This window comes from Monodon monoceros, unplaced genomic scaffold (assembly GCF_005190385.1).
Source record: "Monodon monoceros isolate NGI ecotype Baffin Bay Population unplaced genomic scaffold, NGI_Narwhal_1 Super_Scaffold_18, whole genome shotgun sequence".
NCBI classification, from domain to species: domain Eukaryota; kingdom Metazoa; phylum Chordata; class Mammalia; order Artiodactyla; family Monodontidae; genus Monodon; species Monodon monoceros.
In genome coordinates this window covers 139,985,645-140,012,670 of record NW_021703774.1, presented here as the reverse complement: position 1 = coordinate 140,012,670, position 27,026 = coordinate 139,985,645, and the positions used below count along the sequence as shown (strand labels likewise).

Below are 27,026 nucleotides of genomic sequence, written 5' to 3'. Positions count from 1 at the left end.
ACAGAGGTAGGAGACCAGAAGTTTATAGAAAAATTCCTCACTCAACCAAGAGAGAATAAGGATTATTGAGTAAAAATTTACCAAATACTTTAGTACCAACCCTTTTATTTTTAAGCAATAGTCATTTATATATTCATTCATGGATGTTTTAAGTACCTATTGAAAGCTAGCCATTAAAAGAAAAGAAAAGAAATGGTTCCTGCCCTCAAGGAGCCTATGCTTGCAGACAACAATAAAAATCTCTGTTCCATAAACAAATATCAATAAATGGAAATCAGAAGAGGGAAAAGTCATACACAGCTAAAAGAATCATTAAAAAGTTCATGGAAAAAGTAAGTCTGGGTGTGGGGCCTTGAAGATGGATCTAATTTCAATAAAAATATGGAAAGGAACTCCCAAACAAAGAGAATATCATGATCAAAGTCAAAATAATATGGATTTGATACTGGGTAATAGGATGAAAACGAAAATGTATACATGAGATCATACAGGTAGAGCACATGTTCTCACCAAGGGTGGTATCTGGGAAGGCAAAGAAATTTTAGATATTACAATGATTTGTGGCCCTCCAATGGACCACAGTATATAAACACATATATAGTATACCTGTAGCATTAAAATTTTATGGAGATGAGTGGAATTAGAAAAATAAAATGTCTAAAAATCATTCTTAGTGGAGTGATAAGGAAAAAGTGTTTAAGAAACATGAGGTAGAGTAACAGAATTTAGTGAGTGATGGGATTGGGGTGGCAAGGGAAAGCCAAAGATGACTCTACATTAACATGAAGGTGTTGGAATTTTTGAAATTTTTAAAAAGCCCTCAACTGGGCTCTTTCTGTTTTAAGTTAGAACATGGTAAGTTTGGTTTGGGAGGATGTCCAGTTTAAAATACCAGTAGAACATCTAGCTAGAGACACAATCAGGTAAATTAAAATATGGGACTACTGCCTCGAAGACAGTTCAAGACTTATGATACTTTCTAAGGCAGTGCTATTCAAAATTTGGTCCATGGATTGATACTGACCTGCAACCTGCTTATTATAGATATGATACGTACATATCTATAATACAGTATGATACGTTTATAGCCATTTGATATCCAAACTCATGATTGGTGTACTTATCTAGGTGAATAGGATATAACCAGTTTGGATGTTGACAAATTCATGTGGTGAATTGCATGTGGCATGAGCTTCATATAAGTCATGCAGAGCAGGACCACATACAGAGCCATGGCAATGGAAATTTAAAAACAGAACAGTTCCTGTCCACACATAGTTCTGAGAAGCATTGTGCCAGTACATTGATTATGTTCCAATAATAATATAAAGATTATTACTTAATAAAAGTGTATTCCACAGTCTCTAAGAGGGCAGGGACACGAGTAAAGTGGCTAACAAAGAGTAAGTACTCAATCAAGCATTCTAGTTTTTAGGCAAATGTTTTCTGTATGTACATAAGTGCATTTATCTTGGAAGATAATTCATAGTTTTCATCAGATTCTCAAAAATGCCTGTGACCTAGGATAGGCTAATAACTACTGCAGTACAAAGTATTTACTACTATTATCTCTGTAACTTCAGTATCTGCCACATGATTCATTCATCCTTCTGACAGATAGTTATTGAATGACTATTACAAGTCAGCCTCTAGTGATAGAGCAAATAGACAAAGTAACTGTTCTCGTAGGGGAGGAAGATAACGAAAGAAGTAAGTGAACAGGCAAAGAATAAAAACAGATGATATGATAGAGTGACTGGGTGACCATTTAAGACTGGCTAGTCAGAGAAGGTCTCTCCAAGGAAGCAATATGTAAGGTGAGATCTGAACGCTAAGATGTAAAGGGGATGGTGAAGGGGGAGGAGGTATCAGTAATCCAGGAAGAAGAAAGGATTTAACAGCCTAAACAAAGTGGAAACAAATCTACTTTGCTCTATGAACAGGTAGAAAGTCACTGTGGCTACAGCATTATTGGAAAGAGTGAGGATGGCATAATGTCAGAAAAGTAGTCAAGGGCCAGATCTGTAACATTTTTTAGTCAAGATAAGGAGTGTAGATTTTATTCTAATTCTGATGGGAAAGCAATAAAATGTTTTAAATAAGGAAGGAATAAGATATGATTTGAGTTTTTAAAGGATCACTCAAAATGCTGTGTTGAGAATGGATAATGGCACTGGGGGTGGAACATGAGTGGAGGAAACAAGAGGAACAGTAGTTCCCAATGAGAGATGTTGGTGGTTTGAATGAGGAAAGTCGATAGAAAGAAATTAATAGACTCAGGATATTTAATGACCATGATTATAATTCTCAATGGATGGATGAATGGTGAATTATTAGATATGATAGTCAAGATTTACAAAGATTAAACTAAAGGTAGGTGAACTAAACCTTAGAGAATGTCTTAAGGGCCATGTGTGGATTAAAACAAGACAGGTTAGTCAGAGATGGGAGAAATGAGGATGGTATAGTCAACACTACTGGGGAAAAGAGTGGCAAAAAGTAAGAATGATCATTAGAAATGCCATATGCTGCAAAAGAATCAAGAGCTAAAACAAGACCACTGAAGTACATGACTAACTCCCTGGCAAACTTTCAGAGAACTATCTTCCTGGAGTAGTGAGGATATATACCAGACTGTAAGGATAAAGATATAATAGTTTACAGGGACATCTCTAGTTTTACGGGAAATCTTTCTAAAATCATCTTCTGTACATAATTTCATCTTATCTTGATGATAAGCAGATATCTTGATGATTATATATTTAAATTTAGTTGTTTACTTTTATATTTTCTGCCTCCTCCCTTCTGTCAGCTTGTCAACTTTGCTTTCTGACCAAAGAGCATTCTTACCCTCAGGTTCCACCCTGTCTGCAAATTTCCTGAGCTGAAAACCCATATTGTCAAGATAGTTAGAACTCTGTCTAAAGAAGAAGAAATAAATTCTAAGTGTTTCCTCTAAAGAGTAAGGTGAATGAAATTTAGTGCATGTATTTTACAACTATGTTGGCTATTCAAAGGTTTCCACCTCACCCAATTCTCAGGAATACTCTCAAAAAATAAAATTGCTGAATAAGTGTTTGCTTTCTATAAATCAATATAGCCATGCTAAGTGTCCCAACTTCGCATCCTATAACTTGAGGTTAATAGTTATGAAAATGCAATAAATGCACGTATAACTAATTTCATCTGGTGAAGTTTTACTCATTCCCACAATAATTCTTTCAACAAATACTTACTGAGCACCTAGCATGTGCCAGGCACTGTTCTGGGCAACAGGGAACAAAAGAAAGAAAAATCCCACCTTTACAGAGTTTATATTCTAGTGGAGGAGACAGACAATAAATAAATAAGTACACTTTACATTAGATTAGATAGTAGTGCTAAGAAGAAAACATAAAGCAGATAAGGAATTAGGAAATGTCAGGGAATAAGCTGAAATTTTTTACAGGGTAGCTAAGAGAGACCTCTATGAAAAGATGACATTTGAATAAAGAACTGAAGTGAGGGAAAAAAACAGGCTTTCAGGAAGAACATTCCCAGAAGAGTTTTAAAGTTCAGTTCCTATATTATCTTCTCTATAATATAATATAATCTCCTCTATAATAATATAATATAATATAATGTCTTCCTCAATGGCTTCTCACACTCACCCCACCCCATTCCATCCCACCCCATCCATACCCACACAAAATCAGTTACTTCCTTCTCAGAGCTCCCTTTACATTTCAGTACTGACCACTGACTATCTGCTAGACTTTTAGTAATTCTAATCCACACAACACCCTTTAAGGCAAATATTGTTATACCTAGTTTAAAGATGTCCTGAGATTCCATGTTTAAATGACCTGTCCAAGGTACAACATTAATGAATGGTGGAGCTAAGATTTAATGCTGCTCTGTAGAACTCTCTCTCTCTCTGACTATAACACTTCCTTATTTTCCATAGCAGGCAAAAAAAAAAGGAGGGACAATTTCACTTATTCAAAAACTTCAGCCTGTCTGAAAGAAAAAGGATTTAAAAATAAACAGTAATTTCGCAAAATAAAGTGCAAACTCAGAGACTAAAGTAAAATCACATGGGTATATTTTCAAAACTAAACGATGTCTAATGACCAGCCCAAGCCATGGAATACAAACTCAGCAGGGAGCCAAAAATATCCTGTCATAAACATCATAACATTTCTATGGTTTGTTTTTGTATTTTTGTATAAACCAGACCCCAGAAAAATCTAGGCAGCCCTTCAGTCTGCACACATAAGCTCTATTTTAAAATGTAATAATCTGGTCAAGAACACAACTCACTTATCAAGGTGGCATAAAATAAGCATGACCTAGCTCAGGAAATTACTGGATTGGCAAGACTTTGAGCCACTAGCGTTAGCTCTCACCATCAAAACAGAGCTTCCGGGGCTTCCCTGGTGGCGCAGTGGTTGAGAGTCCGCCTGCCGATGCAGGGGACATGGGTTCGTGCCCCGGTCCGGGAAGATCCCACGTGCCACGGAGCGGCTGGGCCCGTGAGCCATGGCCGCTGAGCCTGCGCGTCTGGAGCCTGTGCTCCGCAACGGGAGAGGCCACAGCAGTGAGAGGCCCGCGTACCGAAAAAAAAAGAAAAACAGAGCTTCCCCTAAGGTTCAGCAAATCATGCCAATTACAATGCAGCAGGTGGTAAGTTGAAGACCCAGCCCCACCTTTTACAGGGACCTCAAGGAATCACTAAGCAAAATTTCTTGCCTTCCATAATGAGGCATGAATCAATCAGGGATCAGTCAGTAAAAGAGCCATGACAGGTATTTCAAGAAAAGGAATGTATTGCAGGAAATTATGTAGTTGCAAAAGTGTTGGGAGAGCTAAAAGACCAAACAGATGAGAGCGGGGCAACACAGAGATTAACAGCAGCAGGAAGTCCCCACTACACCCACAGATAGAGGAGCAAAGGGAGAAGACAGTGAACCCTGGGAGCCAGGGCAATCCAACAAAGTTGGGGCCACAAGGAAGAGGCGGTCTGGCAAAACGACAAAGGAGATGTAGCCACTTCTGGAGATGCTGCCCAAAATAGAAAGGAGGAGAAATACCCAGGCTTCTCCCTTCTCCATGCCCTTCAGTCTCCTGCTAGAGCCCCCTATTAGCTGAACCTAGCCAGAATCCAGATGACAGGGGAACCTGGGAAGTGCAATTTTCAGGGGGTTCCCCCTCCGAAATACAAAGAAGAGAGGACAGGGAATGGAACTAACTGCAAAAAGGTCATAACCTGCACAAGATATCCCTACACTTTCAGAAGGCAAGTCTATTTGTAACCTGTATGACAACCCACAGTTCGTATGGATTTTTCAATACTGGAATATAATATCAAAGTATGACATTTTTATGGAGAGTGAAAAGTAAAAACACAGACAACATTCTAGCTTTGCTAACTAATGTACTTTTTAAAGTATTATGGGAAGCAGCTATAATAGAAAATAAAAAGAAAACTCTAATTAAAAATTTGTTATTTCGTTATCACTTAAAAAGTATTTATGTCTTAGATTTCAAACTACTACATACATATACTTATAATCATTCAAGTAATACTTTAAATCATTTTTAAAATTTTACTTATATATTTAATTTTTATTGGAGTATAGTTGCTTTACAATGTTGTGTTATTTTCTGCTGTACGGCAAAGTTAATCAGTTAAATACACACATACATCTCTTTGTTTTAGATTTCCTTCCCATTTAGGTCACCACAGAGCACTGAGTAGAGTTCCCTGTGCTATACAGTAGGTTCTCATTAGTTATCTATTTTATACATGGTATCAATAGTGTATATATGTCAATCCCAATCTCCCAATTCATCCCATCCCTCAGCTTCCCCCCTTGGTATCCATAAATTTGTTCTCTACATCTGTGTCTCTATTTTTACTTTGCAAGTAAGTTCATCTGTACCATTTTTCTAGATTCGACATATAAGGGATGTTATAAGATATTTGTTTTTCTCTTTCTGACTTACTTCACTCTGTATGACAGTCTCTAGGTCTATCCACGTCTCTGCAAATGGCACAATTTCGTTTCTTTTTATGGCTGAGTAATATTCCATTGTATATACATACCACATCTTCTTTATCCATTCCTCTGTTGATGGACATTTAGGTTGCTTCCATGTTCTGGCTATTGTATATAGTGCTGCAGTAAACATCGGGGTGCATGTATCTTTTTGAATTATGGTTTTCTTTGGGTATATGCCCAGGAGTGGGATTTGTGGGTCATATGGTAGTTCTATTTTTAGCTTTTTGAGGAATCTCCATACTGTTCTCCATAGTGGCTGTACCAATTTACATTCCCACCAACAGTGTAGGAAGGTTCCCTTTTCTCCACACCCTCTCCAACATTTATTGTTTGTAGTTTTTTTGATGATGGCCATTCTGACTGGTGTGAGGTGATACCTCATTGTAGTTTTGATTTGCATTTCTCTAATAATTATTGGTGTTGAGCATGTTTTCATGTGCTTTTTGGCCATCTGTATGCCTTCTTTGGAGAAATGTCTATTCAGATCTTCCCCTGGTTTTTGACTGGGTTATTTGTTTTTTTGATATTGAGCTGCATGAGCTGTTTGTATATTTTAGAGATTAATCCCTTACCACTTGCTTTGTTTGCAAATATCTTCTCCCATTCTGAGGGTTGTCTTTTTGTTTTGTTTATGGTTTCCTTTGTTGTGTAAAAGCTTTTAAGTTTAATCAGATCCCATTTGTTTATTTTTGTTTTAATTTTCATTACTCTAGGAGGTGGATCAAAAAAGATCTTGCTGTGATTTATGTCAGAGTGTTCTGCCTATGTTTCTCTCTAAGAGTTTTCTAGTGTACGGACTTACATTTAGGTCTTTGATCCATTTTGAGTTTATTTCTGTGTATGGTGTTAGGGAGTGTTCAAATTTCACCCTCTTACATGTAGTTGTCCAGTTTTCCCAGCACCACTTATTGAAGAGACTATCTTTACTGGAAAGAGGAGGGTTATAAACAAACTCAATCAACCATATTTAGTCAAGTGATATGTCCCCTTTTTTGCAGTTATTTTACTACCAAAGCACAGGAGGGTGGTATATGTGAACTGGAAGTCCCCTTCAAAGCAGTGTCTCAGATGATTTGAAAAGAGCAGTTGAAGAGATGTGCAAATGGATTTCATTAAACACAGTTCACACTTCAACAGCTCTTTCTGAGACCTTTAGCTTCAGGGCTGTTACTATAGGAAATGTCATCATAGAGGAAAGTTATTTGGGAATGAAATATTTTACTTCTTCCTCAAAGAGGAGGTAGAGGAAATAGGACAGAGGAAAATATACAAGTAGATATATAACCATATATATGCAGATATATATAATTCAGTAAAGAGGTGAGAAATTTAAAACTCAGGTGAAAATCCTACCATAAGAGAAGTTTAGCTTTGTTTCAATTATGAATCAGAAACAAAGAAGAGAATTAAATTATTCATCTACAGTTCATAGCTACTAATATTTCTCCAACAGAATTTCTAGACATGGTGAAACATTCCTTTATATTTCAAAACCATGTTGCTTTCTCCTAAATGTGCTAATTTTTTTCTCTAAAAGAGATAAAGACCTTGTGATGTGGCATGTTCTGGCATAAAGTGATAGTATTAATAGGAAGAAAATTTGATTCATGTCATATTAAAGATGATTTTTGTCTGTTTGTTATTGAGGTATAATTGACATATAAAATTATATTGATTTCAGGTGTACAACATAATGATTTGATATTTACACCCATTGTGAAATGACCACCACAATAAGTCTAGTTACCATCTGTCACCATACATAGTTACAAATTATTTTTTTCTTTTTTTTTTTCTTGTGATGAGAACTTCCAAGATTTACTCTCTTGGAGACTCTCAAATATGAAAAACAGTATTAACTATAGTCATCATGCTATAAATTACAATCCCGTTACTTATTTACTTTATAACTGGACATTTGAACCTTTTGACCCCCTTCACCCATTTCACCAATCCCTCACTCCCCTCCCATCTGGCAAACACCAATCTGTTCTCTGTATCTATGAGCTTGGGTTTTTATTTGTTTGTTTGGCTGCTTGTCTTGTTTTTATTTGTTTTGTTTTTGTTTTTTGTTTTTTTGAGCTCACATATAAGTGATATCATACAGTATTTGTCTTTCTCTGACTTATTTAATTTAGCATAATGCCCTCAAAGTCCATCAATGTTGTTGCAAATGGCAGTATTTTCCTTTTTCCTTCTTTTTATGGCTGAATAGTTTTAAATGTATATATGTACTTTAAAGACATTGTTAAATAAAAGCATTTGGATTTTACCCTGAAGACAATCGGGAGTCATGAAAGATTTTAAGATTTTAAGCATAAAGAAATATGATCAGATGATTCACAGTATAGCTTTGGTGGCATTGTAGATGATGGACCAGAGACAGGTTAGAAAGCTGCTGTACAAGTCCAGGAAATTTACTGATGACTTGGTCTAGGATAGAAGTTGTGGAGCTGAAAAGGTTGCAATATTTTATAACAATTCATTTAATAACAAGCAGAGGGAAACCAGAGTACATTGCCTAATACTTTCTCTTACCATCATCCCTTGGGAAAATCCCAGTTTGGACAAGGGCCTAAACCCATTGGTCAGGGACAAAGCTCTGGATTAGCAAAGCAAACAGTATAGTAATCACGTAGGTCAGGAGGGTTCACAGGGCAGAAGTGATATAGGGTGACAATGTGAAGAGAAAGAGACCAACCTTCAAGGAGACACATACAAACCAGGTTCAGGATGTGGACACATGGATGTTGTCATTCAGTATTTGCTCTAAAAGGTTTTGTTTTTTTTTCTTGTAGATCAATGTGTTGTTTTTTTGTGTGTTTTTTTTAACATCTTTATTGGAGTATAATTGCTTTACAATGGTGTGTTAGTTTCTACTTTAGAACAAAGTGAATCAGCTATACATATATATATATCCCCATATCTCCTCCCTCTTGAATTTCCAGCATACGTATTTCTTTGAGAATAGAGAGAAGGGAATGACAGAATACATATATTAGAAATGAATTTTAAGGTAAAGAGAAATAAAGTGTATTTAATTAAAAAGTTTTAGTGAGCCTTTACTCTCAATAATACTCTCCATTTTTGAGAGCTAGTTGCAGTTTGCCATTCCCTGAAAGTATCATTATCTCTCTAGCATTCATGTCTTTCTGCATGACAAGAACTAGGTAGTCTTTCCCAAAAGCCAAAATTTACCAGATAAATTGTTATTAATCATTCAAGCTTTAGCTAATAGTAGCATCCTCTAATAAGCATTGTCTGCAAACTTATCTACCCAATACCATGCTGAAAAAGACATGCTTTTGCTATGTTTTATTACTCGGTACTTATTATATCATGGTTAGCCTCAGACAAACCCCAGGCTTTGTCTGTTGTCCCAGACTCCCTTCCAGGTTAGCATTTGTTGTGGGCAAAGATATTTACTTTAGATGATAAATTTTGCGGTCAATTCAATCAGAGCCTTTGTCAGTCTCTCCCACTAAACTCCTTTAAACCAGGAACTGTATATTGTATTCTTCCCACAGGATAAAACATATCTGCTGGTTGGTAGATTTATAAAGAAGAAAAAAGTAAGATTCTTTCATATTCCTCAAAACAATCCAAATCAAGGACTCTGCCATAATTATGTACAAACTTAAAACACTTCTTCCTGAAACCGGACAGCTTATCTAAATGTGGTGAGAATGAAGAGTGAGGGAACCTTCTACAAAAGCGGATTAATTTTTCCTTAGAGATTCTATAAACCTACGCCTCATATACTACAAGATTTTATTTGATTTTTAAATATTTTGAAATTGTCTTCTAACATTAAAATTTTATACTAGGGAAGTTTTCTCACTTTAAAGGTTAATGGGCATAAGCTATTCATTTGTGGTAATCAATGACCAGTATAATCTATTTTCTGCTATAATCACTTCATTCTGCAATTTAGGAAATTTAGTATCATATTTTTAACTTAAAGTTACAACAATCTTATTTTTCTCAGAAGTTAAAAAGACCTAAAGGCAAAATTTTAAATTACGAAACTGCTAAATGCCTAACACAGAGATAAGTGCTTTCATATGGATTATGACCCCATGTAATGCAATAATTTCAAGCACAGATTATGGAGCCAGACTGACTGGGTTTGGATCCCAGTTCAGATCACCAGCAACGTGATCTTGGTAAAATTATTCAACCTCTCTGTGTCTGTTTCCTCATCTGTTAAATGAAAATAACAATAGAATCTACCTCATAGGGTTGATATGAGACTTGAATGAATCATTCATGTCAAACACTTGGACCTCTGTATGGCACATAATAAATTCAATATTAGTGTTTATATTACTATTATTTTAATCTTACCCAACTTAGGTTCAAATACCCACTCTGATACTTGGTTGGTTAACTGTATAGCCATGGGCAAATTACTTAACCTCTCTAGGCCTCTACTTATCTGTAAGACAGAATAATAATACCTACCTCATAAGGTATTAGGATTCAATGAGATAAAGTATGTAAAAGAATGTGTGAGCCTCACATACTGCCTGTGACTAACTATTAATCATTAGCCATTAATACGCAGACCCAGATTCAAATCCTGTCTCTACCACTTAGAAACTGTGTAACCTTGACACATGTTAACCTCTCTAAACTTCATTTTCTTCATCTGTGAAGCAGCATTAGTAATACTTACTTTACAGAATTGTGATAACTGTATTCACTTAATATACATTTAATGATCACCTATTATGTACTAGGCTCTTGACTAAGCCTTGGATACATGGTGGCAAACAAGAGCTCCTACAGAGCTTACAAACTTCAAACATCTAAATGAGTACTTCTAGAATTAATATTGTTAAAATGGCCAAAATACCCAAAGCAATCTACAGATTTAACGCAATCCCTATCAAATTACCCATGACATTTCTCACAGAAGTAGAACGTATAATCCTAAAATTTTTACAGCACCATAAAAGACCCAGAATTGCCAAAGCATTCCTAAGAAAAAAGAACAAACCAGGAGGCATAACCTTCACACATTTCAGACAATACTGCAAAGCAACAGTAATCAAAACAGCATGGTACTGGCACAAAAACAGGCATATGGATCAATGGAAGAGAATAGGCAGCCCAAAAATAAACCCACACACATACGGTCAGTTAATCTTTGAAAAAGGAGGCAAGAATATACAATGGAAAAAAGACAGCCTCTTCAGCAAATGGTGACTCTTGATGGTGTTGGGAAAGCTGGACAGCCACATGTAAATCAACAAAGTTAGAACACACCCTCACACCATACAAAAAAATACACTCAAAATGGTTTAAAAACTTAAATATAAGACATGACACCATAAAACTCCTATAAGACAACATAAGCAAAATATTCTTGGACATCAATTGTACCAATGTTTTATTAGCTCAGTCCCCAAGGCAATAGAAATAAAAGCAAAAATAAACAAATGGGACCTAATCAAACTTACAAGCTTTTACACAGCAAAGGAAACCATATGCAAAATGAAAGGACAGCCTATGGATTGGGAGAAAATATTTGCAAACGATGCAACCAATAAGAACTTAATTTCCAAAACAGACAGACAGCTCATACAACTCAATAACAAAAAAACAAACAACTATAGTGTAGTTGTCAACAATCCTTGCATTCCTTGGCTTGTAGCTATATCATTCGAATTTCTACCTCCATTTTCACTTGGCCATCTTCCCTCTGTGTACATCTGGATCCCTAAATACCTCTTCTCATATAGGGTGGATTAGGGTCCATCCTAATCCATCCAGTATGGCTTCATCTTAACTTGATTGCATCTTCAAAGTCCCTATTTCCAAATAGGGCAACACTCCCAGGTACCAGGGGTAGAAACATCAAAATATCCTTTTTTGGGGGTACTGGGGTTGCAGTTCAACCCACAACACCTGGTAAGATATATGTTTGCCAGAGTGTGGAATGTAAACCTGAAAAATATTCAGAGGCCTGCCACATGATGGAGTTTTTTAGGTAACCAATGCGACATGCCAGGACATCTTTAAGGTAAAGGAAAAGTCACTACATCATGTATCTCTTAGCATTAAGAAAGAAGCATAGTACTTGGTAGGTCTCTTTGTACTTGTGGACTCTTCCATCACACTTGGTAATACTGCATTAATTGAATTTATCAGGAGGCTCAGAAGGCTAATTTTAAGTGGGCAAAAAATGACTCAAGAGGAGCAACATAGCACGACAGCAGAGTAGGAAATCTTGGATCTGCCTTGTCCCCACAAACATACCAACTTAGCAACAAGATTCTCTTTGTGAGAAATCCAGAAACTAACTGAAATATTCCTGTACCCTGGGCAAGTGTGAAACTAGACTCACCAAATCTGGCAGGGAGAGTCAAGACCCAATCTCAACAGAATTTCTACAGCTCACATAGCACCGTATGATCAGAAAGAGACTCTTTAGCTCCCAGTTTCTCCCAGGGGAGGGAAATTGTTGGCTTACATGTCCAGCACCCCAAGTTTTCCAAGTGGGATCCCCAAAGGTCTGGCTTCTCTGCTGCTATGTTTGGGGCTCTGACAGATTCTAGCACAGTCTATTGGCCTGGGAGAGAAAGGAGATGGCAGCTTGGGCTGGTAAACACCATAGTTCCTTCTCTGGCACAGCACAAAGGGAGAAGATAAAAAATCAAGGCTCTCAGCTTCCCACTGGGGATGGAAAGACTTGATCCATGTGTCCAGTACCCCAGATTCTCTAAGACTGCACAAAGAACTGGCACCTGTCTTGCTCATCTTGGAACGCTGATGGAATCAGAACAATCTAGCCACCTGGGGAAGATAGAGACAGAGATTTAAACTGGTGGACACCATAGCTCCTGCCTCCTTCTCAGCACAGAGTAGGTGGACAAAAACAAAGCTGCATGATTCTCACTGGTAAGGGGAAAAGTTGGTCCAGGTATCCAATGCCACAATCTTTCCAGGGACTACTCAAAGGACAGGCTTCTAGCTTGCCTGCCTCAGAGTACTGAGGGGATCTGGGATCTGGCATAATCAAGCCACCTGCGGCAGGGTGGGGTGTCTAGTGAAAACAGAGATGAAGATTTGGGCTGGCAGTCACCATAGTCCTCCCTCCCAGTTAAGCACAGAGCCAGTGGACAAAAATCCCTAGTTCTTAGCTTCTCACTGGGGAAGGAAAGAGTTAGACAGAGCATTCAACAATATAACTTTTCTGGAGACTGCCTGAGGAATTGGCTTCAGACTTGCTTGTCATGGTACACTGATGGGACCTGGCACATCCTAGATACCTGGGGTCTTCAAAGAACCAACAAAAGTGGGTTGGACTACCTCAAAGTTTCAAGAGGCCCTCAGGTTCTTCTCCTGTATGAGGCTAGTGCATGAACAATGGGAGAGGTAACTGCTCCATCCAATGTGCAGAAACCAACACAGAGAGTCAAGGAAAATGACGGTTCAGGCAGAGATGTTACCAAACAAACGAACAAGATAAATCTCTAGGAAATACAAGCAAAATAACTACAAGATTAATAGAAATCAATTAACAAAATGGAAATAGTAAATACTTCCATAGCAGTAATCACTATAAATGTAAATGGATTAAATTCCTCAATCAAAAGGCATAGAGTAGTTGAATGGATTAAAAAAACACACCTAACTATTTGCTATCTACAAAAAACTCACTTGAAATTTAAGAACACAAATAGGTGAAAGAGAAGAGATGGAAAAGCTACTCCTCATAAATGGTACCAAAAGAAAGCAGGGGTGGCCATATTTATGTCAGGAAAAAATAGACTTTAAGTCAAAATCTATCATAAGAGAAAAAGAAGTACATAACAATGATAAAAAGGCCAATTCAACAGGAAGATATCATAATCAAAAATGTATATGCACCCAACAACAGAGTACCTAAATACATAAAGCAAATGTTGACAGAACAGAAAGGGAAATAGAGAGCATGACAATAATAGTAGGAGAATTCAATACCCCACTTTCAATAATAAATAGAATATCCAGATAGAAAGTCAGGAAAGAAACAGAGGACGAACAACATTATAAACCTAAGAGAAATATACATAACATTCTGCCCAACAGCAGCAGAATACATATTCTTTTCAACCGAACATGGAACTTTATAGATCACAAGTTTGGTCACAAAACAAGTCTAAACAGATTAAAGAAGGCTGAAATCATGCAAAGTATCTTTTCTGACCACAATGGAATAAAACTAAAATGAACAGCAGAAGAAAAACTGGAAATTCACGAATATGTGGAATTTAAATGACAAACTCTTGAACAACAATTTTGTCAGAAAAGAAATCAAAGAAAACTCCTAAAGACAAATAAACAAACAAAAACCACAACATACCAAAACTTATAGGCTACAGCAAGAGTAGTACTGAAAAGGAAGTTTACTGTGATAAAGAGACACATTGAGAGAATAGAAAGATCAAATGAACAACTTAATTTACATTTCAAGGAGCTAGAAGAACAAAATAAGCACAAAGTTAGCAGAAGGAAAGAAATAACAAAGATTAGAATAGAAATAAGTGAAATAGAGAATAGTAAAACAATGAAATTGAGTTTTTTTGAAAGCTAAAACTGACAAACCCTTAGCTAAACTAAGAAAAAGGAAAGAAGACTCAAATAAATAAAATCCGAAATGAAAGAGGAGACATTAGAACTGAGGCCACAGAAATAAAAAGGATTATAAAAGACTACTATGAACTACATCAACTGAATAATCTTTAAAAAAAAATGGATAAATTCCTAGAATCATACACCCTACCAAGACTGAATTGTGAAGAAATAGAAAGTCTGAACAGACCTAAAACTAATATAGAGATTGAATCACTAAACAAAAACCTCGCAACAAAGAAAAGCCCAGGACCAGATGGATTCCCTGGTGATTTTTACCAAATATTCAAATAATTAATGCCAATACTTTTAAACTCTTCCAAAAAATTGAAGAGAAGAAAACACTTCCAAACTCATTTTATGAGGCCACCATTATCCTGATACAAGGTACCTTTACCAGTTGACTTTGACAGACAAGTATAACACAAGAAAACAAAACTATAGGCCAATATCCCTGATGAATACTGATGCAAAAATCCTCAATAAAATATTGGAAAACTTAATCCAACGGCAAATTGAAATGATCATACACTATGAACAAGTGGAATTTATCCCTGGGATACAAGGATGGCTCAACATATGAAAACAAATTAATGTGATACACCACAATGACAAAATAAAGGGTAAAAATCACATATCTGTCTCAATAGAAGTTGAAAAAGGATTGAACAATATTCAACATCCTTTCATGATAAAAATGCTCAACACACCAGAAATAGAAAGAAAGCATTTCAACATAATAAAGGCAATATATGAAAAGCTCTGCTGGAAGACTGAAAGCTTTTCCTCTAAGAACAAGGCAATGATGCCCACTCTTGCCAGTTGCTTAACATAGTACGAGAAGTCCTAGCCAGAGCAATTAAGCAAGAAAAAGAAATAAAAGGCATTCAAATTGGAAAGGAAGAAGCAAAACCGTCCCTGTGTGCAAATGACATAATGTTATATATATAAACTCTGAAAGACTCAATTTAAAAAACTTTTAAAGCTACAAAATGAATTCAGTGACGTTTTAGGATACAACATTGACATACAAAAATCAGTCTCATTTCTATTCACTAACAACAAACTATGTGAAAAGGAAATCGGGAAACCAATCCCATTTACAACAGCCCCAAAGGAATAAACTTAACAAAGGAAGTGGAAAACCTGTATACTGAAAACTAGAAAACATTGATGAAAGTAATTAAAGAAGAAACATATAAATGGAAAGACAACCCATGTTCATGAAGTGGAACACTCAGTATTCTTAAAATGTCCATGCTATCAAAGCAATCTACAGATTCAATGCAGTCCCTATCAAAACCCCAATGGCATTTTTTTATAGAAATAGAAAAAATGCTAAAATCCATATAGAACCACAAAAGATAACAAATAGCCAAATCAATCTTATGAAAGAACAAAGTGGGAGGCATCAAAGTTCCCAGTTTCCAAATACATTGCAAAGCTACAGTAATCAAAAAAGTATGGTATAAAGACAGAATTGTAGACCTATGGAATTCAATAAAGAGCCTAGAAATAAATTCACACATATATGATCAACTGGCCTTCAACAAGGGTGCCAAGAATATACAATCAATAAAGGGTGGTCTCTTCAACAAAAGTGTTAGTCAAATCAGTATCTGGGTATCCAGTTGCAAAAGAATGAAATTGGACCCTTTTGTTATACCCTAAACAAAAATAAACTCAAAATAGATTAAACACTTAAACATAATATTAAAACTGTAGAATTCCTAGATGAAAACATAGAGAAAAACGTCATTACATTGGTATTGGCAATGATTTCCTTGATATGACACCAAGAGCACAGGCAACAAAAGCAAAAATAGACCACTGGGACTACATCAAACTTAAAGGCTTCTGCACAGCAAACAAAACAGTTAACAGAGTAAAAGGCAACCTACAGAATGAAAGGAAATATTTGTAAACTATATTTCTGATAAGGAATTAATCTTCAAAATATATAAGGAACTCGAACTCATAGTAAAAAAACTAATAATCTAGTTAAAAATGGGCTAAGAACTAGAATAGACATTTCTCTAAAAAAGACATACAAGTGGCCAACAGGTAAATGGAAAAAAAAAAAAAAGCTTAATGTCACTAATTATCAGGGAAATGTAAATCAAAACCATGAGATACCACCTCACACCTGTCAGGATGACTATTATCAAAAAAAAGAAAACCACAAAAGACAAAAGTGCTAGTGAGGATATGGAGACATTGGCACTCTTGGACACTCTTGGTGGGAATGCATAATGGTACATCTACTATGGAAAACAGTATAGAGGTTCCTCCAAAAAAAAAAAAAGAACTATCAGATGATCCAGCAATTCTACTCCTGGGCATTTATCCAAAATAATTGAAATCAGAATCTCAAAGAGATTATTAGCACTCCTATGTTCACTTCAGCATTATTCACAATAGTCAAGACACAGAAAAAAACTAAATATCCACAGATAGATGAATGAATGAAAGAAAATGTGGTATATTCATACAATAGAATATCATTCAGCCTTAAAAAAGAAGGAAATTATGCAATACACAACAACAAGCATGAACCCTGAGAATATTATGCTAAGTGGTATTATATTAAGCCAGTCTGACAGACAAATATTGCATGATTCCAACTCTTTGAGGTATCTAAAATAGTTAAATTCATAGAATCAAAGAGTCGAATGGTGGTTGTCAGGGGCTAAGAGGAGAGAGGAATGGGGAATAAACTAATCAATGGGCACAACGTTTCAGTTAAGCAAGATGAATAAGTTCTGGAGATCTGCTACTCAAGATTGTACCTAAAGTCAACAATATTGCATTGTACACTTAAAATTTTGTTAAGAGAGTAGATCTCATGTTAAGTATTCTTGCCAAAATAAAATTAAATTTTAAAAAGAGATCCAATAAGGCTAGAGACAACCATGATAGATAAGACACTGCAGAATCTATGACAAGCAGATCCCTGGAGTTCTAGAGCAAAAGATGCTTTCTGCAGTACAAAACTACCATGTGAAAAGCAGCTCCGGGAAAAGTCCTGATGCCTACTAAATACTGAGCTTCTAATCATGAGACACCAAGTAATGGTGTAATTTAAGTGACAGGGAGCAAACCCTGACTCCAGTGACACCTACCTCTGTTACACAAATGCCATTCCCTCAGCTCACGCCTATGGCCTCATGGAAGGTTCCCTGAGGAAGACAGCTCAAGACTGACTAACAGATGGACTGGCTTGATATGTTGGCACAAGTTTAAAAAAACACCTGTTGCTGCCATATAATATCACTCAGTTTTCTTTAAATGATGTGGTGATAGGAAAATCTCCCAGTGAACAGAGCTTACAGCAGTACACTTACTCCTCTCCTTTGTATGGAGGTAGAAGTAGTACGAGGTAAAGATATACATGGACTTGTGGGCAATGGCAAATGTCTTGTAGGTTGGTTGGTAACAGGACTGTAAAGAACAAGACTGAAAGACTGCAGTCATGGAGGTCTGGGACAGGGACATGGAAATGGAACAATGGGAATGGGTACAAAGTATTCAAATCCTTGGTTATGAAGTCATAACCAAAAAAAATGTTGAAGATCCTCCATGCTCATCAGACAATACCTAACACAGAGGAGGCATTAATCAAAAAGGTGGATGGAATAATTCATGCAGTGGACATCAGTCAACCTTGCATAACAGAAGAAAGAATAAATTAGACATGATGATAGAGATAAGGAAGCTGTGCATGAATCCTCCTGAGTGGGCTCCCTCTAACCAAGGCTAATCCACCTAAAACCACTACTGTACCTGTTCAAGGACATATTCTTTGTTGGCTTTTCTTCATTTCCTGTCTTACTCTCCCTACTCCCCGACCTGTTCTTCCTGAGATACCCACCTAAATATAAAACCTTTACCTAAGTCCTTGTCTCAGTATGAGATACAACTTTCCAAGACTGAACCAGGAAGAATTAGAAAATATGAACAGACCTATGACAAGTAATGAAGTTGAAACTGTAATTTAAAATCTTCCAACAAACAAAAGTCCAGAATCAGATGGCTTCATGGGCGAATTCTATCAAACATTTAGAGAAGAGCTAACACTGATCCTTCTCAAACTCTTCCAAAAAATTGCAGAGGAAGGAACACTCCTAAATTCGTTCTACAAAGCCACCATCACCCTGATACCAAAATCAGACAAGATATCACAGAAAAAAAGAAAATTACAGACCAATATCACTGATGAATATAGATGCAAAAATCCTCAACAAAATACTAGCAAGCAGAATCCAACAACATATTAAAAGGATCATACACCATATTCAAGTGGGATTTATCCCAGGAATGCAAGGATTCTTCAATATATACAAATCAATGTGATACACCATATTAACAAGTTAAAGAATAAAAACCATATGAGCATCTCGATAGATGCAGTAAAAGTTTTTCACAAAATTCAACACCCACTTATGATAAAAACTCTCAAGAAAATGGGCAAAGAGGGAACCTACTTCAATATGATAAAGGCCATATATGACAAAGCTACAGCAAACCTCATACTCAATGGTGAAAAACTGAAAGCATTTCCACTAAGATCAGGAACAAGAAAAGGATGCCCACTCTCGCCACTCTTATTCAACATAGTTTTGGAAGTTCTAGCCACGGCAATCCGAGAATAAAAAGAAATAAATGGAATCCAAATTGGAAAAGAAGAAGTAAAACAGTCACTGTTTGCAGATGACATGATACTATACATAGAAAATCCTAAAGATGCCACCAGAAAACTACTACAGCTAATCAATGAATTTCATAAGGTTGAAGGATGCAAAATTAATGCACAGAAATCTCTGGCATTCCTGTACACTAACAACAAAAAACAAGAAAGAGAAATCAAATAAACAATCCCATTTACCATCGCAACAAAAAGAAAGATATACCTAGGCATAAACCTATCTAAGGAGGCAAAAGATTTGTACTTAGAAAACTATAAAACACTGATGAAAGAAATCAAACATAACATAAACATACTGAGAGATATACCAGGTTCTTGGATTGTAAGAATCAATATTATGAAAATGACTATACTACCCAAAGCAATCTACAGATCCAATGTAATCCCTATCAAACTATCAAGGGCATTTTTCACAGAATTGGAACAAAAAATTCTACAATCTGTATGGAAACACAAAAGACCCCAAATAGCCAAAGCAATCTTGAGAAAGAAAAATGGGGCCGGAGGAATCAGGCTACCTGACTTCAAACTATACTACAAAGCTACAGTAATCAAGATAGTATGGTACTGGCAGGCACAAAAAGAGAAATACAGATCAGTGGTACAGGATAGAAAGCCCAGAGATAAACCCACGCACATATGGTCACCTAATTTTTGACAAAGGAGGCAAGAACATACAATGGAGAAAAGACAGTCTCTTCAATAAGTGGTGCTGGGAAAACTAGACCCCTACATGTAAAAGAATGAAATTAGAACACTCCCTAACACCATACACAAAAATAAACTCCAAATGGATTAAAGATCTAAATGTAAGACTGGATAAAACTTGTAGATGATAACATAGGAAAAACAATCTTTGACATAAACCACAGCAAGATCTTTTTTGATCCACCTCCTAGAATAATGAAAATAAAAACGAAAATTAAAAAACCAGACCTAATGAAACTTAAAAGCTTTTGCGCAGCAAAGAAAACCATAAACAAGAGAAAAAGACAACCCTCAAAATGGGACTAAATATTTGCGAATGAAACAGTGGACAAAGGATTAATATCCAAAATATACAAACAGTTCATGCAGCTCAATATCAAAAAAAACCAAACAACCCAATTAAAAAATGGGTGGAACACTTAAATACACATTTCACCAAAGAAGACATACAGATGGCCAAGAGGCCTGTATGTCTTAGAGCCTGTCTGTATGACCTAGAGCCTGTCATACAGAGTGAAGTGAGCCAGAAAGAGAAAAACAAATATCGTATATTAACGCATATATGTGGAATCTAAAAAAATGGTACAGATGAACCTATTTGTAGGGCAGGAATAGAGACATGGACACAGAGAATGGACATGTGGACACAGTGGGGAAAGGGGAGGGTGAGATGAATTGGGAGATTAGGTTTGACATAAATACACTACCATGTGTAAAATAGATAGCTAGTGGGAATGTGCTGTATAGCACAGGGAGTTCAGCTCAGTGCTCTGTGATGACCTAGGTGTGGGGGGGGGGAAGGGGAGGGAGGTCCAAGAGAGAGAGGATATAGGCATACAAATGCTGATTCACTTCATTGTACAGCAGAAACTAACACAACATTGTAAAGTAATTTTACTCCAATAAATAAATAAATAAATAAAATATACAACCTTTACCTAAGTCCTTATCTCAGTATGATTGTGGGAGGAACCCAATTTAAGGCTCTGATATTGCAAGGTTTTTCTAAGGGTTGGAAATAACACAAATACACCAAGAAAAATTCTGGTACATTTTAGCACCCTTGAAATGTTGATATTATTCATGTGCCAGAATTAGTACCTGAGATATTGCTAGATATTGTGCTAAGTCTATTTTGTATGTTATCTCTAATTTGCACAATAATTCTACAATACAGATACTTATTTTCCTAATTTTAAGTAAACTTTAAGTGATAACATCAGCATGACATAACCAAGTATGTGCTAAAGTTAATATATGAACCTAAGTCTGTCTGAAACCAAAACCTGTGCTTTTTGGTATTGTACTATGTTACCTCTTGTTTAAAAAAAATTAGTTAGCATGCCCTCTGGATTCATCCATGTTGTCACAAATGGCAGGATGTCCTTTATATGGCTGAATAATACTTCATTATATATTATATTTATATATATATATATATTCCATCACTCATATATATCGTGTGTGTGTGTATATATATATATATATATATATATATATATATATATATATCATATTTTCTGTATCCATTCATCCAGCAAAGTACATTTAGGTTGTTTCCACATCTTGCTATTGTGAATAATGCTGCAGTGAAGTTGATTTCATAGAAACAGAGCAAAGAATGGTGGTTGCCTGGGGCTGAGGGAAGGGGAAATGGGGTGATGTAGGTCAAGGGGTACAAATTTTCAGTTATAAGTTCTGAGGCTCTAATGCACAGCATGGTGACTAGAGTTAAAGAATATGGTATTGTATACTTGAAAATTTCTGACAGTAGATCTTAAGCATTTTCACCACAGGGAGGGGAAAGCAGATAGCTATGTTAACTATGTAAGGTGATGGATGTGTTTATTATCATGATTTTGGTAATTGTTCTACAATATACATGTATATCAAATCATTACATCATACACCTTAAATATATGCAATTATTTGTCAACTATTCCTCAATAAAGTTAAAAAAAAAACAAAGTATATCAGCCACCTGGATATCTAAAAGAAAAGTTCAGGTGTAGTATTAAGCTAAAAATCCTGATTTCTAATGTAGTCATAGCATATTTTCATGCTGCACCAATAATAAAGACTATTTTATTTTCTTTCAAGAGGAAATAAAACATTAATTTTTAAAGATTACACAAATAAATGTAGTAAAACTCCATTGGGGGAATTAAAAATAAAAGTTTTTAAGTTTTTATTTCTATTGTCTGAAATGATATATAAATAACTAACATATCTTTATTTCACTGATGCTTTTTCATGCCATGGTAACTTAATACAACATACTAAATCTCTCAGGCTAACCAATTAATTTGAAGTATGAATTATAGTGCACTTCTCACATTCAATACACATATATGCATATCAATCATGGAAGAATAATCAAATTGCATATGATGGCAACCAAACATAGTATTTATTTGGATAGTTTATTTTAAAACAGTAGTAAATTTTTCTTTATCATAAAACCTTTTCCTATATATCTTATCACCTAGTGAGAAATTTTCAACAATATGTTTATTATTCATGTCATAAGTTGACCTATAATAAGGTAATACATATATGCAGTGGTTAAAAGTATGGCCTGTGGAGCCAGGAAATTCTCAGTTTCAAATTCAGCTACACCACTTGTCAGTCATGCAATTCAAGGTAAATAACTTTACATCTCTGAGCATCACTTTCCTCACCTACAAAGAGAGATATAATACCTCAGGAGTCTTTTGTGTGTATTAAATGAGATAAACTATGTATATCATTCCTTACAGGGTATGGCAAACAATAAGTAATAAAGTGATAATTACTATTGTTTTTTTCCCTTTATGTTCTTGCTGTTATTAGTTAAATTTTTATTTAAATGTAAAAATATTTTTATTAATCTTAAAGTCTCACTTTATGAAGACCATTTTGTTCACTATCTGTCCTCCTTCATTTATTAATTTCTCTGGTGCTCTCTCTTGCTCTCTCTCTCCCCACTCCTTCTGGGGCTCCCATTATGCATATACTGATCTCTTTGATGGTATTGCATAAACCCCTTAAGCTTTCTTCACTCTATTTCATTCTTTTTACTTAAGTTCCTCTGATTGCATTATTTCCAATAATATGTATTCAAATTCACTGATTCTTTATTCTGCTTTAGTCTGACATTAAAGTCCTGTAGGAAGTTTTCTCAGTACAGCTACTGTGTTCTTCAGCTTCATGCTTTCTATCAACATTTGGTACTTTCAGCATTATCTCTCTCTCTGATGAAATTGTCACTTTGTTCATGCAATGTTTTCCTGACCTTGGTAAAAATCTTTATGACAGTTATTTTGATTTCTCTGTCAGGTAAATCATGTAACTCCATTTCTTTAGAGTCAGTTTCTGATAGTACACTAGGTGCTAAGGAACAAAAATTAATAAGAAACCGTCACTGACTTCAAGGACTTTTCAGTGATAAGGAAAAGGAAAGAGATCATTAAATGACTGCAATGCAATAAAAACTATCATAGCAGAGGCCAGTAAATAATAGAAGAGGTGCCTGTAAATACACAGGTAGAGACGGCCAAACCTGCCCGGGAGGTACTGTGCCTCAGAGGAAGAAATGCTGGCCTGAGTCTGAATTAACATTTTACCAAGTAGAGAAAGGCATCTGGGGCACAGAGAAAACAGCATCTGCAAAGGTACAAAGACTTGAGAGAAGTTGGTAGACTGGGGAACAGCAAGCAATTAAATATGGCTTTTTATCAAAGCTAACAGAAAATTAATCTTTCCACATCTTTTTAATTGTTGGTAAAACAACCATGGTACTTAGGGGTTCAGAGAACTGTCATATAACTGGAATGTCCCTTCAATCACACACACACATGCAAACACATTACTCAAAACCAAAAATAATCAACAACTGTATATAAAACAAAGTTATGTTTAACTTTCTTATTAATATTTTCAACATATTCTGAATACCTACTATGTGCTTATATGCCATTCAGAGTATGAGGCTCAGATATAAAGAAGTTAACAAGATTCAACTACTACTGGGTGGAAATTCACAATTAAGCCCTGTTCTCCCCTATCAGAATACTCACAGCATTTGCTGTTTACGAAGTATATTACTTTTTCTGTTTTGTCTGTGTTCAACTGAATCTTTTCTTTAATTCCTTTTTATAGAGAAGACTGCTCTCAAAAAGACTAAGAACCAGGTATACAGTAGACATTGAATAATTAATAATTTATCAAGTATTCAAATTATATTAGTTTTATCCCAAAAGAAATAATATCTGGGTAAGTATTTGATAAAATATAAGGTACTGCATAAATGTTCGTTAGTACTACCATTATGCTTCTAATCATTTATCACAACCAAAACATAGCACTTCATTTTTAAGTATTTCCAAGTTAGTTCATTCAAAATGGATTTTTCCTGACAACTTATTTCATTATGGTAAAAAATTAAATGGGTTGAATCACACTAAATGGTCAGATGGCATTAGATTCCAAAAATGACTCACTAGACAAGCTCAAAAGAAAAGGCCTTTGATACACTCACCACTTTCAAAGCAAGCATCAAAGATAAGATGTCCTTTCTTGGGCTGTCCACAGTATCCAGTTGGAAGCACCATATATTTGCTCACATTCCCTCCAATGGTATCATCATTTCCCAGATCATTGCCTATTGTTCAAAAAATTGGCTCATGTTAAACAGAAATCATAATGCATTTAGTAACAGAAATCCAATAAAATTTTTACCCCCCTCCCCTGTAATTTGGTGCTTATCCAGGCATTAAAAAATTTAACCACATATTGTGGTAGAGTAGAAAGAGAATAGATTTTTAAATCAAAAAGATATAGGCTCATATATCTTATCACTACTACATATTAATTCTCTGTGTCACAAAGCAATCAACCAAACCCTTTTAAGCCTCAGTTTCTCTCATCCACAAAAAGGGAATGGTAAAACCCATATTTCTAAACTGTGTTATGAGAATTAGGTAATAAAAAATATCTAGTGTAACTACTGAAATGCAAAAGATGTTTGTATTTCAGTGCACAAGTGAGACTCATTGTAAGAGGTGGAGCTGTAAAAGAAAACAATCTTCTACAGCTGGGGGAAGAGCAGGAAACAGTCCTGGGCCTAATACTATATATCAACATTATTTAAGGTCCCCTACCCCTGGGGAAGGAGTAAAAACAATCTCTCACAAAACATATCAAAGATTCAAAGCAGAATTAAAAGACACAAGAGAAGTGGGATCACTGAAAAAACTCCACTCCAACATCAGAACATACAGGGCCTGCCTAAGACCTAGGCTAGACCACTATAACAGAAACACTCCTAATCCCTCAATACCAATATAGCAAGCACTGGATAACAAACAAAGCAATCTAATTCTAGCATAGGGACAAAAGCATAGATAGAAGTCCCTTCTGTAATAGGAGTATCCAAGGGAAGGACAAAAGTTTAGGGTGAAGCAGAACATTGAAGAAAAACCCTCAATCACCCTAGCCCTTTCCTTCATGAATAAAGTATTACTAGAAGCATATGAAGCCAGTGGCAAACTGAAGACAACCATAGCAACAATGAAACTCAACCCAGCTTAACTCCTGACTGGGTAGATATAAGCCCTCAAACAAATGCACCTAGGAGAAGAGATGCAAGCATTGTAACATATAATATTTATATCATTCTCTACGGTTCTACAAGAGTTATACAGTATTCAATAAAAAATTGTGGAACATACAAAAAACTCAAGAAAAAAACAACCTACTATCTTGGGAGAAAAAATAAACAGAACTAAATTCAGAAATGACCAGATACTGGAATTATCAGACAATGAATTTAAAATAACTAAGAATAATACGTTAAATTTTCTAGTAGAAAATGAGGACAAAATGCATGAACAAATGGAGAACTTCAGTAGAGAGATGGGAATTACAGTAATAAGCCAAAAGGAAATGCTAAAGCTAAAAAACACAATAAAAGAGATAAAGAATGTCTTCAGTATACTCATCAGTAGGCTTGACACAGATGAGGAAAGAACTGTGAACTCCAAATCAATAGAAATAAACTGAACAAAAACAAGGAAAAGAAAAGAAAAAAAAACAGCACCTAAGAGCTGTGGAATAAAATAAAATAATCTAATGTACGTATAACTGAAATTCCAGAAGGAGATGGGAGGGCAGAAGAAATATTTGAAGAGATAATACCTGAAATTTTCCCACATTTAATGAAGGATATACAACTATAGGCCCAAGAAGCACCAAGCAGAATATACTTTTTAACTTGGTATTTCATATTTAAAAATATAAATCACATAAAAATGAACTAAGATAAAAAATTAGACTACTTATAAGAAACTGAAAAACCGAAGTCAAAGGAATAACATCTTTAAGTTATTGAAAGAAAAAAATGTCAACCTAAAATTTTAGACCTGGGACTTCCCTGGTGGTCCAGTGGTTAAAATTCCACACTCCCAATGCAGGGGGCCCGGGTTCGACTTCCGGTCAGGGAACTAGATCCCACATGCTGCAACTAAGAGCCTGCATGCCACAACTAAAAAGTGCCCGTATGCTGCAAAAAAAAAAATTTACCCCAAATGGTGTTGGATGAGTTAGTAATCCATATACTAAAACCAACCACACATCACACATAAAAATTAATGCAAAATAAATCAAACACCCAAATGTAAAATATAAAACTTATAGAAGAAAATATGAAAGTTTTCCACACACAAAATAAGAATGAGGTTAGACCCTTACCTGACACCATATACAAAAATTAACTCTAAATGGATCAAAGACCTACATGTAAGAGATGAAACTATAAAACTCTTAGAAAAAAATGGAAGGAAATCTCCATGTCATTAATTCTTGATTTGGCAGTGATTTCTTGGATATGACACCAACAGCACTGCCAACAAAAGAAAAAAATAAAATAAACTTCATCTAAATTAAAAACATGTGTGCATTAAGCACCA

The 27,026-nt window shown here is 35.5% G+C and overlaps 1 protein-coding gene across 1 annotated transcript in view; it reads right to left on the bottom strand.

Annotated features, from left to right (window-relative positions):
• The window catches only part of AGBL4 (ATP/GTP binding protein like 4), a 1,273,876-nt gene extending 1,247,058 nt beyond the window's left edge, over positions 1 to 26,818 (bottom strand). Inside the window, exons 1-2 of the mRNA XM_029227007.1 lie at positions 26,809 to 26,818; positions 24,599 to 24,721 (exon numbers count right to left, since the gene is read on the bottom strand). Coding sequence (XP_029082840.1) covers positions 24,599 to 24,721; positions 26,809 to 26,818 — 133 coding nt within the window. The remainder of the gene's footprint in view (positions 1 to 24,598; positions 24,722 to 26,808) is intronic.
• Positions 26,819 to 27,026: the final 208 nt, after the last annotated feature.